Source organism: Passer domesticus, chromosome 18 (genome assembly GCF_036417665.1).
Source record: "Passer domesticus isolate bPasDom1 chromosome 18, bPasDom1.hap1, whole genome shotgun sequence".
NCBI lineage: Eukaryota > Metazoa > Chordata > Aves > Passeriformes > Passeridae > Passer > Passer domesticus.
Window position 1 is genome coordinate 1099239 of NC_087491.1, and position 16786 is coordinate 1116024.

Below are 16786 nucleotides of genomic sequence, written 5' to 3' on the forward strand. Positions count from 1 at the left end.
ATTTAGATTGGTCGCTGTGTTCTAGTTATAAGACCTTGCCGGGCAAGCTTTTTTGTCCGCGCCCGACGCACTTTCAATAAAACACCTCCCTTTTCCCTGTCAGCGCGGTCCTGTCTTTCTCCTGCGAGACGCAGCCCGACTCCTCTCCAAACAGCTCCGGGGATTCTCGCTCTCCTGAAGGCATCCCGCCTTAAGCACTCTCCCCAGGAAGTCTCTCCGCGGGAGAGTGCCCTTCCCCCTTCGGTACTGCCGGCGGCACTGGCCGCAGCAGCCGGGAGACCAGAGGCCAGTCGCAGCCGCTGCAATAAGCCACCTAAAGAAAAGTGGAAAGGACCATTTGAAGTGTTCCTAAGCACTCCTGCAGCAATAAAAGGGGATGGGATCAGTACATTGATACACCTGCCCCCAAGGGAAGCCAGCCCCAACACATAAGGGACTTGAGGGGAAAATATAGATGAGAATTTGAAGCCTCAATTTGTTAAAGCATGGAAATAAAACTTTCTAATGCAGTGTGTAGAAGAAATCCCATCAAGGCAAAGATATGTCATGAAGGGGTAACTATGAAAAGTCCTCAGTGTCAGCCCACCCTGGGTAGCAGCACTCTGGCACGCTCTGTCAAGCAGCAGCAGCCAGCAGGCCCAGGGGAGGCACCCCAGCACAATTCACCCCATGCCCCCCACAGCAGCGTCCCTGGGGCTGCTGCACTGCGGAGCTGGAGGAGCACCCCCTGAGCCAGGCAAAAATGGACCCAAGTCTCAGGGTTTAGGAGGTGACATTTCTTCAACTTGGCTTGAAGGAGAAAGGCAACAATGTCTCAGGTGTTCAGTCAAGGGCTCTCAGGTACAGGGACTCAACATCGTTGGCTTGGGGACAATGGAGGAATTTGTAGAATGCTCTGCAAGGAAGAAAGGGGCATTCCCAGCCACCTTTGTGTGTTCCCAAATATTATCCTCCCTCAGACAATTTCATATCCTTTCCCAAGAGAAGACTATGGTCTTGTTACTAACATGTCCTCTTTTTCAGCTGAATAAATAAATGGCAGGAAATTTACGAAAATAACTAGACATCAAAGTCCCCATAGGTCTGTGCAGGAATCAACATCTGTGTCTCTCTAGAAAGACAGGTTGTGACTGACTAGTTTGGAGAAATCTACAAAACTTCAGGATAGCGATCCTGAAGGGACACTGGAACTGAATTTCTCTTTAAAACCCATTGAAGTACCTTGCCTCCAACACTTTTCCATGTCTTTTACAAAACCCTTACAGAGACCTGGATCTTCCCTGGCTCATGACAAGATGAGGCCATTATTTACAAGCAGTCCTGAGAGCTGCTTCAGCTGACAGCTTAGAGCAGCCCATGTGCACTCCTCTGCAACCCTCCAAAACAAGGTCATTTGGGGTGGAGGTTGTCCTCTATGCCTTCCACCCCTTAAGGCAAAGATCTTAAATTAACAAGAAAATCAGAAAACAGGCTTATTCTTGTCATAAAGAAATTCCATTTGCTACAATATTTTCTTAATAGGTGCACAATTTCATAATAGAGGTACTGGGCTTCCATTCTCTACTGATAAGTTTCATTCAGTGGACAGAGCTAAGTCTTGAAGAGAAGAATTGACCAGAAGAAAGACTCTCCAAATATGATAAAACTGATGATAAGAGAAGGAGTTAACAATAATGCAACTTTTTTATTGCTAAAGTTCAAGACTAAATTCTCTAATTTTAGACTAACTAATCCTACATTTTTAACAAATAATCATCTCCTTATTACTAACTTGAAGAAACCTAAAAAGCTAATCTTTTAAAATAAAACAGCTGGAGCTCATAGATGTTCCTTTGCTGAAGCACAAGCCTGGTGCCAGGACTCCAGGGCTTGCTGCTTGCCAAATTCAGATACTCATTGCTGAATGTGGGACAGCTTTTTGTGGAGCTACTGGCACCTGCTCTTCATCTTGGAGTAGCTGCGGCTACCCTATGAAGGAGAAATCAAGAGAAAATCAGTGCGTGCCAACATTTCTGCAGAGTGTAGAATTTCATGACCTTTTCTACAAAATAGCCTTGAGGCACACTAAGCTGGTCCAGTCTGGCTTTATTCATGTGTCCTGGGTTGACTATATGATGCTTTTATCCCCAATCGTCTTGTTCTGTTTATACTGAATAATAAGTTTTACACCTTTAAGACTCTCTTCCAGACAGTGAGGAGGGGAGGGAAGAAGTGCGCAGTTTGTTTTCAGACTGCTCTCACTCCTCCACATTCCTGCTCCTGGACTGTGTTGTCTGCGGATGGACAGACAGCCGGACAGAGCTCCTTTTTTCCCTTTTTCTTGCTTTTAGTTAGTTTTAGCTAGCTGAGGCAAAGAAGTTCTCTGCATTGTGATTTTTTTCCTTTTTTCTTGGACCTGTTCAAGCCTGCTCTGGACTGAACACCCAGAAGAGCACCGGCAGCTCCACCTGTGGCCCCCCTGGCCGGGCCTGGGCCACGGCGTTTCCAGCACCAGAGAGACTGATCAGAGACTGAGTGAGCCGAGCTGCAACCTGGGGAGGGGACTGTTCTGAGTTTGCTTTCTTTGGAGCAGTGAGAAGTTTTATTGTTAATATTGTTTGGTTTCTATTGTTTAATAAACAGGTTTCTTTCCACTTTTCTCCAAGGAGATATTTTCTCCCGAACCGGTTGGAGGGGGGAGGGGCAATTGAATCTGCTTTTGTAGAGAAGCCCCTTTGGGGGTTATCTCCCAAACTTGCCCTAAACCAGGACAAATACAGGTAGTGGCGCCCAACGTGAGGCTTGAGAAAGTGGAAAAAAACCCTTTGTTGATTGCAGATTGGTTGTGCTTGCTGTGCAGTAGGTTAAAGTACCCAGTAGCCATGTTATTTGAATTTGTAATGTCTCTTGGGGAGGCTTTTATGTGGCTCTGGTCTCTAGACCTTTTTGAGGTTTCAATACCTTTCTGGTCACTAGGATTATTGTCCCTATCACGTAGTTTTTGTGGTAAAGGGGCACGGATTGGATTAGCTATTGTGCTGGCCTTGGTGATAATGATTTATAGGGCGTTTACAAAGATACTGGCGTCTGTTTACGATATGTATGGTTTATGGTTTCTTCGTCCTACCCTGCATCCCAGTTCTAGCAGTATGTTTTGGGAATTTATTAGTAATTACACCCAGCTAGTTAGAGGAGGAGCAGGGAATGAGGCTTTCCAGCCTTTCCTTTCCTTCTTCTCCTTTGAATCTGTTATGTCACTTTTGGAGAATGTTCAGTTTCCCCTGAATGTTAAAGAGACCATCTTTCCGGTATTTAATCTCGTAAGCTTCCTCTATATGGTCTGCAGCTTCTCTAGAATGAGGGCCGAGATGTCTAGAAGAGCTGATGAGACCCCTGACCCAGAAGTAGACCCACGTGTGGAGAATCCTGAGTGGGGTGGAAAATGGGAAAATATGGGCCAAATCCTGAAAGAATTCTCTGACCCTATAGTCTGGGACTTTCCCCATGAACAAATTCAGAACCCAGCTGAGGTGGGGAAATATCTGAAAGAGAAATATCATGATGACCCTAAGGAGAAAAGGATCATTGCAGTGAGCTGGGCCCTAGCACATGCTTATCGCACACTGCTAGATACTGTAGGGCAGCAGACAGAGGAAGGGGGGCAGGGAGATACATCATCAGCTATCCCAGTCGCTCAGGTTGCAGCCAACACCCCAGGCTCAAAGCCAGCAGCTAAACCACATAGTGAGCCTAAGCCAGCAGTTAAACCCGACAATAAGCCTCAACCAATGGCTGTTGCTACTAGCACTAGAAGTGGGAAGTGCACAGACAAGACCGATCGACCAGTGGATGATGATGATGATGATGCAGGAGAAGGACCCTCAACATTTCCTGACATAAAATCAGGAGTCAAAGCAACTGGCACAAGATCAGAAGCCAATATTGAGTCCTTCTCCCTGAAGGACCTGCGTGGCCTAAGGAAGGATTACACCCGACGATCTGATGAATCCATAATTAGCTGGTTAGTCCGTCTTTGGGATGCTGCAGGCGAGGCTACAATTCTGGACGGCACAGAAGCGAGGCATTTGGGATCCCTGTCACATGATCCTGTCATCGACCAAGGCATGATGAGGGGGGCTAACCCTCACAGCCTCTGGGCACGGGTCTTGGACAGTGTAGCACAAAGATACCTGTGTGCCGATGATCTCTACATGCAGCAAACACAGTGGAAAACCATAGAACAAGGGATTCAACGCTTGAGGGAAATGGCAGTGGCGGAGATTATATTCTCAGATGACATAACAACTAGGAATCCAGACTTGGTACCATGCACATCTGTGATGTGGCGAAAACTGGTACGACTTGGGCCACATGAATATGCATCTGCTCTAGCTATTATGAAGCGGGATGACACGGATGAGACCGTGCTTGATATGGCAAGGAAGCTCCGAGCTTATGCAGATGCTGTACATGGCCCAACACATGCCAGAATCGCAGCGGTGGAAACACGTCTGCAGAGATTAGAAGATAAGATAGAGGAGAATCATAAGAAGCTCAGAGAGGAGATTAAAGAAGACCTTCTCCAAATCTCGGCAGTACAGATCAGAGGTTCTGGTACCCAACGCAGACGTTCCCCAGATGGAGAGAGAAGGTACACCCCACAAGCTGAGCTGTGGTTCTTCCTGCGTGATTGTGGAGAAAACATGAGGCTATGGGATGGAAAATCCACCGCTGCTCTGGCCCGAAGGGTGCGTGAATTGAAGGAAGACAGGGCTCAGAGAGGAAGTTCCACCACAAGGAAAGCAGCTCCAGTTGCCCATAGCCGAACTGCCAGGTATGATGATGATGATGACATGTCTAATCCCCTTGAAGGAACCTCTAAGACATATGCCCAAGGAAAGAAGGATAACCAGGCTTAGAGGGGCCCTGCCTCTAGCCAGGTAGAGGCTAGGGAAAATCGTGTTTTCTGGACGGTGTGGATTCGTTGGCCTGGCACATCGGAACCACAAGAGTATAAAGCTTTGGTCGACACTGGTGCACAGTGTACCATAATTCCATCAAGACACGTGGGGACAGAATCCGTTTCTATCGCTGGTGTGACAGGGGGATCACAAGACTTCACTTTGGTGGAAGCTGATGTGAGCTTGACTGGGAATGAGTGGAAGAAACATCCTATTGTGACTGGCCCAGAGGCCCCATGTATCCTGGGCATAGATTATCTGCGAAGTGGGTATTTCAAAGACCCAAAAGGACTGAGGTGGGCATTTGGGATAGCAGCTGTAGTGACAGAGGGCGTCCAGCAATTGAATACCTTGCCTGGACTGTCTGAGAATCCATCTACAGTAGGGCTTCTGAAGGGAGAAGAGCAACAGGTACCAATTGCCACTTCCACAGTGCATCGTCGACAGTATAGAACCACTCGAGATGCTGTGATTCCCATCCATAAGATGATCCGAGAGCTAGAGAGCCAAGGGGTGGTCAGCAAGACCCACTCACCCTTCAACAGCCCCATCTGGCCTGTGCGTAAATCTGAAGGAGAATGGAGACTGACGGTGGACTACCGTGCATTGAATGAAGTGACTCCACCACTGAGCGCTGCTGTGCCAGACATATTAGAGCTCCAGTATGAGCTTGAGTCCAAGGCAGCGAAGTGGTATGCCACTATCAATATTGCCAATGCATTTTTCTCCATTCCGCTGGCAGCAGAATGCAGGCCTCAGTTTGCCTTCACCTGGAGAGGTGTGCAGTACACTTGGAACCGGCTGCCCCAGGGGTGGAAGCACAGTCCTATCATCTGCCATGGACTGATCCAGAGTACACTAGGAAAGGGTGAAGCTCCAGAACATCTACAATATATTGATGACATCATTGTATGGGGGAAGACAGCAGCAGAAGTGTTTGAGAAAGGAGAGAAAATTATCCAGATTCTCCTGAAAGCCGGCTTTGCCATCAAGAAGAGCAAAGTCAAGGGACCTGCTCAAGAGATCCAGTTTCTGGGAGTGAAGTGGCAAGACGGACGGCGTCAGATTCCCACTGATGTCATCAACAAGATAACAGCAATGTCTCCACCATCCAACAAGAAGGAAACACAAGCTTTCCTGGGTGCCATGGGTTTTTGGAGAATGCATATTCCTGAGTACAGCCAGATCGTGAGCCCTCTCTATCTAGTCACCCGTAAGAAGAACACTTTCCACTGGGGCCCTGAACAGCAACAAGCCTTCGTCCAGATTAAGCAGGAGATCGCTCATGCGGTAGCCCTTGGCCCAGTCAGGACAGGACCAGATGTGAAGAATGTGCTCTATTCTGCAGCCGGGAACCATGGTTTGTCCTGGAGCCTGTGGCAGAAGGTGCCTGGGGAGACTCGAGGCCGACCACTGGGATTTTGGAGTCGAAGCTACAGAGGGTCTGAAGCCAACTATACTCCAACAGAGAAGGAAATTTTAGCAGCCTATGAAGGAGTCCAAGCTGCCTCAGAGGTAATAGGCACCGAAGCACAACTCCTCCTGGCACCCCGACTACCAGTACTTGGGTGGATGTTCAAAGCCAAGATTCCCTCTACCCACCATGCCACCAGTGCTACATGGAGTAAGTGGATTGCTCTCATAACACAGCGCGCCCGTATTGGAAAGCTGAATCGCCCTGGGATTCTGGAAATAATTACAAACTGGCCAGAAGGTGAAAACTTCAGTCTTACTGATGAAGAGGAACAAGAAGTGACACGTGCTGAAGAAGCTCCTCCATATAACCAACTGCCAGCGGAAGAAACACAATATGCTCTTTTTACTGATGGTTCCTGTCGCATGGTAGGAATGAATCGGAAGTGGAAAGCAGCTGTATGGAGCCCCACACGACAAGTTGCAGAGGCCACTGAAGGAGAAGGTGGATCAAGCCAACTTGCTGAACTCAAAGCTGTTCAACTGGCCTTGGACATTGCTGAAAGAGAGAGGTGGCCAAAGCTCTACCTCTATACTGATTCATGGATGGTAGCCAATGCTCTGTGGGGATGGCTGGAGAGGTGGAAAGAGGCTAATTGGCAGCGTAGAGGAAAACCAATTTGGGCTGTTGAAGAGTGGAAAGACATCGCTACCAGGGTAGGGAGGCTACCTGTGAAGGTCCGCCATGTAGATGCCCATGTGCCCAAGAGTAGAGCCAATGAGGAGCACCAAAACAATGAGCAGGTAGACCAGGCTGCAAAGATAGGGGTGTCCAAGATAGACCTAGATTGGGAGCACAAGGGAGAGTTATTCCTAGCTTGATGGGCCCATGATGCCTCAGGTCATCAGGGTAGAGATGCCACCTATAAGTGGGCACGAGACCGAGGGGTGGATTTAACCATGGACAGTATTTCTCAGGTTATCCACGACTGTGAGACGTGTGCTGCCATCAAACAGGCCAAGAGGGTGAAGCCCCTATGGTATGGTGGGCGGTGGTCCAAGTATGGGGAGGCCTGGCAGATTGACTACATCACACTGCCTCAAACCCGCCAAGGCAAGCGCTACGTGCTCACAATGGTAGAAGCCACCACAGGATGGTTGGAAACCTACCCTGTGTCTCATGCTACCGCCCGTAACACCATCCTGGGCCTTGAAAAGCAAGTCCTGTGGAGACATGGTACCCCGGAGAGGATTGAGTCAGACAACGGGACTCATTTCAAGAACAGCCTTATCAGCACCTGGGCCAGAGAACATGGCATTGAGTGGGTGTACCATATCCCCTACCATGCACCAGCTGCGGGAAAAGTAGAAAGGTACAATGGGCTGCTAAAAACCACCTTAAAAGCCTTAGGTGGGGGATCTTTCAAAAATTGGGAGCAGCATCTGGCAAAGGCCACCTGGTTAGTTAATACCCGAGGCTCTACTAACCGAGTGGGCCCTGCCCAATCAGAGCCTTTGCATAGAGTAGATGGAGACAAAGTCCCAGTGGTACATGTCAGGTGTTTGTTAGGGAAGACAGTTTGGATCAATCCTGCCTCGAGTACAGACAAACCCATTCGCGGGGTTGCTTTTGCTCAGGGACCAGGTTGTACATGGTGGATAATGCAAAAAGATGGAAGAACACGATGTGTACCTCGGGGAGATCTGATTGTTGGGTGAGAACCATGTATAAATCTCACTGTTTGCTGAATGTTGCCACCATTGTCTGTGTATAGCTGTATATTAGATGTATAATGTATGTGTGTGTAGAGTTAGAATATATATATTAGTTTTAGTAGTAAGGTGACGATATGGGGATAAGGGGTGGAATGTCCTGGGTTGACTATATGATGCTTTTATCCCCAATCGTCTTGTTCTGTTTATACTGAATAATAAGTTTTACACCTTTAAGACTCTCTTCCAGACAGTGAGGAGGGGAGGGAAGAAGTGCGCAGTTTGTTTTCAGACTGCTCTCACTCCTCCACATTCCTGCTCCTGGACTGTGTTGTCTGCGGATGGACAGACAGCCGGACAGAGCTCCTTTTTTCCCTTTTTCTTGCTTTTAGTTAGTTTTAGCTAGCTGAGGCAAAGAAGTTCTCTGCATTGTGATTTTTTTCCTTTTTTCTTGGACCTGTTCAAGCCTGCTCTGGACTGAACACCCAGAAGAGCACCGGCAGCTCCACCTGTGGCCCCCCTGGCCGGGCCTGGGCCACGGCGTTTCCAGCACCAGAGAGACTGATCAGAGACTGAGTGAGCCGAGCTGCAACCTGGGGAGGGGACTGTTCTGAGTTTGCTTTCTTTGGAGCAGTGAGAAGTTTTATTGTTAATATTGTTTGGTTTCTATTGTTTAATAAACAGGTTTCTTTCCACTTTTCTCCAAGGAGATATTTTCTCCCGAACCGGTTGGAGGGGGGAGGGGCAATTGAATCTGCTTTTGTAGAGAAGCCCCTTTGGGGGTTATCTCCCAAACTTGCCCTAAACCAGGACATCATGCAAAACAGTAAAAATACACTCAGTTTATCTTTTGAACTATTTTTCTCTGTGAGCCACCACCCTTGAGGGAACAAGCTGACACAAGCTGCCAGCAATTTCCAGGGCTTTATACCACACACACACTTCTCCCTCCCCTCCTGCAAATGCCATGAGGGGATGCAGCAGCACTGCTGCAGCTGAGCCTGTGCAGCTGCACTGCAGGAAGGGAGGGCCCGTCCGGGCCTAACCCACCTCGGTGTTCATCTCAGCACTTCCCCCACCTGCCCATCTCCTCCTTTACCTTTCTATCTCCCTAGTTCACATTTGCTTGTAAATAACATCTGTAATATTAACTCTGAAATATGGTCTTGCTTGCACCAAAATTCGGGCAGAGGCTTCTCTTAATAATCAAATTTTGCTCCATCATTGTTCACACCGGAGTTAGGAAAAGCAGCACATTAATACCTTCATTGAAATCCAAGGGACACTATTGCTTCAGCCTCCCCAGTTCTCTTCATATCTTTTTGGACGTGCTAGTCCTCTACACAACTGCTGGCATTCTAGAACTCCAACATTTGTCTTTTTCTTGAACCTAAAGGGTGCAGGGGAAATGGAGCCCAGACTTGGAGACAGGGTGCTGGCTTTGACATCCCATTTAACGGGGATGGCTTTGACATCCCCGTAGAATGCAATGTTAAAGCCAGCACCCAGGAAGAAGAGTGGCCACCAGCTGCTGCCTGGATGTAACTGGGCTACTGCTCAGTTCTCTGCTTCTTGCTCCTGACAGGACTGATAAAGCCAGAAGCCCAAGGCCGTATCTGCAACAACAACAAAATAATTCATTCTTCTATGATCACAATCAGGTTTTGCTCTCCATTCTAAAAAAGCAGCATCTGTGAATTGGCAAAGTTTTAAAATGCACTATTTTTAATTAAAAATAACTGTCAAACCTGGAAGACCTGCAGGTAAATATCTGCTCTGCTGCATTCCTACTTTCTCATCTTAGCACTTAGCAAGTCCTTCTCCAAGTCTACTGCTAAAAGGCTTTGGGAAGTAGACGCTCCCTTCAGCAGCTCCAGCAAAGCTTCCCCAAAATGGGGATGCCAGGTAACTTTTGTCTAGGTCCCAATTACTGCTTGCACACACCAGGAAAAGACTCAGCTTTTGCTATCAAACACCCACACAATTTATTACAGAGGAACCTGGCTGTTTTGGAGTTTTATGCATTAAAAACAAGATTAATGGTTCACTATTACAACCCATGAGTACAGGATGGGATGGTTGGTTGTGAATTCTCATCAGGATGAACACAGACACCAGTCACATGTCCAGAAACTCTTGTGCATTTAGGTACAGCTGTCTAAATCCAGCAGGCTCACCCACCCCGCAGACTCAAAAGCTGATGGCTAACAAGCCTTTAAACTTGTAGAAGAGAGTTTCACAAGTGGTTACCAACGAGCCCTTGCTGTTGCTCAGGGTCCTTCAGTCATCTCTCAGCTCCTCCCAAGGAGCTTCTCAAAGGTGCTGCCTCACGAGCCACAACACACGGCCACAAGCTCCCCACAGGCACAGCAAACTTCAGGGCCGGGGATGGAGTAGAACAGGACAGCCATGCTGTGCCCAGGCAGAGGGAGGGAGGAGAGAAATTAAGGCAGAGGAGGGAGTGAGGGAATAGCACCATTCTGTAGGTGCTGTGTTTTGTCCAGCCATGTGGATAGTGCAGAGCTGGGGTCAACAATGAGAGTGACAGAGAGACAGAAGGAGAAGAGAGCAAGAGGGCCCCATCTGCCCCAGCCTGGTGCAGCCTCTTATGCACAGGAGATTTCTCATGTAGTTCTGTCACACAAGCAGAGCCAGCCATTTGAGCCCTTCTCCAGGGAATGAGTTGAGGGTGGGGACTGAGCTCAAGTCTCCAGGCAGAGCAGAAAGTTGGATCAGGACAATGCTGCTCCACCCCTGCTGGATCCTCTCTTCTTATCACAACCTTGAGGTCACACCAGGCTGAGGCAAAACATGCCTAGGCCTGATCCTGCACATTCTCATCACAGCTTCTACATCACCAGCAAGTCTGCTAAAATTTACTATACAATGCAGAATATTAAAAATGCACAAAATACCTGAGCAGGTCTTGCTGGAGCATCTCTCTCAGAAGGCCTTGGAGATGTTGCTTGGCTGCTGCTGGTGGGGTTCTGAGATGGAGCTGATTTTCTGTATGGATGGTCCAAGAGTTCATGTTACAAAGCCTAAATATCAACTGTCATAGTTCTTTCCTTGCAGGGAAAACAGACCTTCAGTGTCAGGACTCAAGGAAAAAACATGAAGCAGAGTTGAGGGAACTTTAGGCAGGATATCAGGAAAACATTCATGGCCCAGAGGGTGCTTGAGCACTGCAACAGGCTCCCCAGGCCAGTGGTCACTGCAGAAAGAGCTCAAGAACAGTTTGAACAACTCTCTTGGGCACAGGGTGTGATTCTTGTGGTGTCTGTGCAGGGCCAGGAGTTGGATTCCATGACCCTGATGGGCCTCTGCTGGTGCAGCATATTCTAAGAATCTAGGCTTTATTTCCCAGGGCTTTTTTCTGAAAAGGCTCTTTTCCTTCCCCAAGAGACTGAACTTACCCAGAAAGTATTAATTTCAAACTCTTTCTTTCGATTTTACTGTAGCCAGGCCAATCAGTCTGAAGGGTTTGAAATAGATGTTCCTTCAGACTGAAGGAATTCTCCTTTGCATTCAGGTTGGCTACCTACAGGCAGAGGTTCAGGAAAACAAATCTTCATTACACCTATGCAAACTTCAGAAATCTAAAGGAGCTACTTCAGATGGGATGTCAGAACATGGCTCTCATTATGTTGTGAATGTCTTCAGGTGAAAAAGCCCTGCCACTGCCCTGGGCAAACACAGCAACAAACTTTGCAGGTTCAGGAAATGAGTTCTTAAAAGTCACCCTGCGATCAACTGAAACTGTATCCATGTTGAATTTGAGTCCTTTGCCTAGGCTCCAAAACTATTTTTCTTAGCTAAAGAGGAGATAATCCTATTTAATATAATAATGCTTGCATAATTCAGCAACAGCCTAGGTGCATGGGGAATACCTAAAATATCTAAAAATGAAAGAAGGTTCTACTGCATCTTTCCATAGGTGTGCATGTTATGAAACCTATCAGAAAGAAATACCAGTGGAACTTACCTTGAAGGAGTATTGGAAAAGTCTCTAACTTGAACAGGTGAGGAAGTAGTAATATTATGAACAGCAGAATAGCATGATGGAAGAATTGCTGGCACAAGCTCCACAATCTCACCTGCTGAAGGATCTTTCCAAGGGAGTCCTTTTCCTTTGGCCTGACTCCATCTCTCTGCAGCCAAGCAAGTAACTCTGGCTCCTTGTAATCCCTCAGAGCAAGCAGATGAATCACCCTGTCCCTGTAGGGTCGGCCGTAAACAGCAGCGCAGCCGCTCCAGTCGATGTCTGCAAGTCTCACAGGCGCCATCCTCTTTTTCTCAGGCACAGGACCTGGATTGTTCTGTTGGGCTCCTCTGACCCCTGCTTCTTCTCCTAAAGTGAGGGCAAACCAGAAACAAAGAATTCAAATTGCAGATTTGCAGAAGGCAAGTTAGTTGATTCCAAAGGATGCACCCAGAATGTTGAACCTCCAAAAGAATTCAAATAGTAAAGCATTAAAAAGAAAGAGGCAGTAAAATGCCTGGTAAAGGAATAATACTAGATGGGAGGTTTTAATGAAAAATTCTTTTTAGGCATGGTGCTTTTATATGATTTCCCCAGTTTGTAAGCTCAAGCAGTGAGCTATGTCAAGAATGGCATGGACAGTGGGAATATGTGCACTCTCAGCAAGTTTTCCAGCACCAGAGGCATGGGATGCCATCCAGAGGGACCAGGACAAGCTTGGGAACTGGGGCCCTGGGAAGCTCATGTGGTTCAACAAGGCCAAGTGCCAAGTGCTGCATCTTTGGGGTTGGGACATGCCCTGGCACTGAGGCACGCTTGGGGATGAAGGTGGGGAGGACTTGCAGGTCTGGTGGATGAGAGGCTGGGCAAGAGCTGGCACCGGGTGCCGGCAGCCCAGAAAGGCAACCGTGTCCTGGGCTGCACCAGGGGAAACGTGGCCAGCAGGTCGAGGGAGGGGATATGACACACCAGGCACTGTTTTGAAACCAGGAACTCGTGCTTGGTGTCTGATGGAGACTCTCTGAGTCCTGGTGAGACATCCGGGAGCTTTGTGTCTTCCATCACACACACAGAGACTGACCTTTTTTTAAACGCTCCTTCAATCTTACAATGTAGGTCAAACTTTTAATGCCTTTCTCCACTTCCTGTTCCTTGGACCATGCCTCTCTGATATGTGCCTGCAAACCTAATGACACAAACATCACACACTTCAATTACTTAGAACAAGGTAAACATGCCAGTTATTGAGTGGGGGCACTGCTGGTGTTTTGAGAAGTTCAATCTGATGTAGGTACAGAAACTTCCCACAGCATTCAAGCAAAAGATCTCCCAAAATGATACCCCTGAATGACTTCTAATGAAAATTACCTGAAACCATAACCAAGCATCAAGATGAAAAGTAGGTAAGAGTCCTTCACCACAGGGTAGTCAGGCATTGGGACAGGCTCCCTTAGTGGGCTCATGGCACCAACTCCAGCAGAGCTCATGAAGTATTTGGACAAGGTCCACAGGTACCTGGTGGGATTCTTGGGGACAGAGCTGCACTTGCATGTCCTTGTGGGTCCCTTCCAAATCACATATTCTCTGATTCTGTGACAAACACCAGTCCCAAACTGATACTGCATGGAGCACGTTGCAAAGGCACGCTCTACCCTATCAGCAACCAGAGCTGTCTCACCTGAGATTCTCTGTGCCAGCCCAAAGCAGAAGTGGCCCCAAGTTCCACAATCATCTTACTACTGCCAGTCCTCAGACCCCAGTTACTGAATGTTAAATATTCCCTTAGGATTTATGTAGACCACCACCAAGAATCACACAAATCTTCATTCACATGTGAAACAGAATGTCCTGAATGAGAAATTCAGAAGTTTAGTGCTGTCTCTCCAAAAAGCCACCAAGGGTGCTGCCTTAAAATGCTGTGCACTAGGCTAAGGCAGAGCAAGAGCTGCACTTGCAGGGGCAGGGATGTCCCTACAGGCATGTGACCGCAGCCACAGCCAGGTGAGAGCCTGTTTTTCTCAGGGCAGCTGGCTGTACCTGGCTCAGCTCACTGCTGCAGGCAGCACCACGGAGTGGCTGCAAGGGGAATGTGCACCTGGTGTCTGCCTGGAGCCAGGCTCCATGGGGAAACAGCACTCAGAACAGGTTAACAACAAATGGCAGCCCCTAAGCACACTGTGCTTTGTGGGAAGTGATGGAATCTGCTGGGAAGATGACATCAATACCTTCCTTCCAATTTCCTTGAAAAGAACACAACACAGTAATATGATAACACTGACTTATTTATGACTAAGACAAAAAAAATTAAATCAAGCATGGTTCTCCACAATGACTTTATTGAAATTCTCCATGCGACTTCCTCACAGTCATTTTTTCTTTCTATTTGCAATTAATTCTTATGGATAGGCACAATGCCTAGGTACTCCAAAATCTAGTTGTAAATCCAAAACATTAGCTACCAAAACTGTGAATTTAAGTGCATAAGGTGGTCCAAATCTTGACCTCCATGCTCCAAATTCCAGCCCATCAAGGAGCATGGGAACAAGGAAGGACTGGCAGGCTTTCTCAGGGGAAAACAAACCAGTGCCTGAATGCACTGACAAGAGACTGCAAGGCTGACCTGAGCCCAAACCACCTCCAGCTGAGAGCTCTGAACACAAGAGATTCCCTCTCCCAAAAAATATGCTGCAAAAATGAATTGCCAAGGTGAAAATCTTACAGACATTGAGCAAAATATGAAAGGCAACCATACCTCCAAGTGGGTTATACAATTTGACATCCTGCACACTTCCATTGTGCGACACCTCGCTGGCATTTGGCTAAAAGGAAGAAGAAATTTTCTGTAAAATCTTCAGCCTACTCTCCATCACTGCTGATTAACTAAGCCCTTCATTTTAAACAAGAGCTGCACTTGCAAAGGTTTGCTGTCCCATCACTCAAAAGGGCTGCTTTGACACAGTTCTCCCTCTGAAAGCAGCCAGCTACAAAAGTGCCCTGAGAGAGCGACCCTCGCTTAGCCTCTAATGCAGCCAAACCTTCAAGTAGCAAGTCATCCTTTCCCAATTGCTGGAATTTATAGGCACAGGCTTCTCTTGAAATCAAGTGCCTGAGTACAGTTGAACTGGTCAGTGCTCAGCTAACAATCCAGGTGAGAGTGGTTCACAAAAAGATTAAGAATTCAGGGCAGGACCCGACACTGGGATTTATCTGGCACCATGGAAGTACATCGTAGAGTCAGCTCCAAGAAGAATTTCATCTGTGTAAGGTGAATTTCGACTCTCAAGAGGCATGAAAACCCTTTCTCTTTTCCTCAGCTCTTGATGCAATTCTTCATAGATGTGAAGAGGAAAGAGTTTCTCCTCGGTAAGTCAGATATACCAAATTTGGGTTACTTGGCTGATCTCATCATTTAGTACAGAAAGTGTCACATTCCAGTAGAACTTAAAAATCTCTAAAATGTTTTTCAGCCTAAGTACATTTTTTTAACAAAAACAACTGCTGCCATCCAACTGCTTCATTCTGAAGGTAAAATTGGCTGAGATAAAATCTAAAAAGTTATGATAAATGGACTGGAAAATGTGGACTAATTAGCATGAGAAAGGAGACATCAATCCCAAATAGAGGATAGCATATTACTTAGTGGAATTGTAATTTAGAACCAATTAAGGTTAATTTCTATGTTTGCTAAAACTGTATCAAAGAGTGGAAAAGCATTGAAAATGATGTGCATGTGGCTGGAGTTCTCCACTAGGCATCACAGCTGGGAAAATACTAATACCTCCTCCTAATACTAGAAAATACTGGCAGAGAGTTTCCTTTACCCTGACATGTTCGGTGAGTGCAGTACAAACGTGGAACAATGAGAAATCCATGCTTTGTGGCCAAGAGCCATGCCCAGGCATGAATTTCCCAAGTGTCCCAGCATGGAGAACATGTGACTTTCACTGGCACCTCCTCAGTGTCATCCCTGAGTGCCACATCCATCAGAGAACCTCCCACATCCACTGGCACCTCCTGTGTGTCATCCCTGTGAGTAGCTCCCACCCGGGCAGCAGCTCCAAGGGGCCCTGGAGCAGCCGTGGGGCCCCAGCCCTGCCCAACAGGTCCCGCGGACTCAGCAGCTCCTGACACCAACACGATGGCCAAGCCCCCACCCGCTGCCAGCCCGCAGAGCCCCACAGCTGCCCCTCACCTCTTGGTCCTGGGGCCTCTGGGTCACCCTGACGGGCACGGCAGTGCTGCTGGGGGCCCTGCGGGACGCAGCGCGCGCTGGGGCCCTGCAGAACACACTGGATCCTGCCCAGGCCCGCAGCTCTGCCATCCTGCTCTGCCTCGGCTGCTCCCGCTGCCACAGACACTGATCCTGCTGCAAAGTCTGCAAAATGCAAAATCCTTCTTGGGAAAATGTGTTCCTGGATGTTTGGCCCTGGTGGCTTTCCAGGCTCATCAAGAAGAAGGGAGATCACCTCCATGAAACAAGAAGCAGCCACCAAGCTCAAAGGGATGGCCCGGCCTTTGAAAGGCAGGTTACTTGTTGGCTCAATTGCCTTGGTGAGGTGTAGGGCTTGACAGCCTTCAGTGACCTCAGACACAGGGGAGGTTAGCAAGGCTTGGGAAGAAGGATGCACCTCTGATGGTGGACACAAAGAATGCCGGATTTATGGACACAAGGACATTTGGCAGAACACCTGAGAAAAGGAACAAACTGATGAAGCCAACGCAGCAACTGTGCTGCATC

At 47.7% G+C, this 16786-nt stretch overlaps 1 protein-coding gene across 1 annotated transcript; it reads right to left on the reverse strand.

The window, feature by feature from the left end:
- Positions 1-1112: 1112 nt before the first annotated feature.
- LOC135283172 (RNA polymerase II elongation factor ELL2-like) lies at positions 1113-16276 on the reverse strand. Its single transcript, XM_064393686.1, has 9 exons — positions 16241-16276; positions 14801-14867; positions 13130-13234; positions 12164-12417; positions 11483-11607; positions 11153-11280; positions 10982-11072; positions 9330-9682; positions 1113-1968 (listed from the first exon to the last, which is right to left on the reverse strand). The coding sequence occupies exons 4-8, from the start codon at positions 12350-12352 to the stop codon at positions 9559-9561; spliced, it is 657 nt and encodes a 218-aa protein (XP_064249756.1). The 5' UTR covers positions 12353-12417; positions 13130-13234; positions 14801-14867; positions 16241-16276; the 3' UTR covers positions 1113-1968; positions 9330-9558.
- Positions 16277-16786: the final 510 nt, after the last annotated feature.

Bases quoted from the DNA above. Each gene is read 5' to 3' on its own strand.
- LOC135283172 (XM_064393686.1), bottom strand. From the start codon at position 12,352: ATGGCGCCTGTGAGACTTGCAGACATCGACTGGAGCGGCTGCGCTGCT. The intron at 11,608-12,163 runs GTGAGATTGTGG...CTCTGCCTGTAG, and splicing joins TTGGAAAGATCCTTCAGCAG to GTAGCCAACCTGAATGCAAA. The intron at 11,281-11,482 runs GTAAGTTCAGTC...CTCTTTCTGCAG, and splicing joins TTGAAATTAATACTTTCTGG to TGACCACTGGCCTGGGGAGC.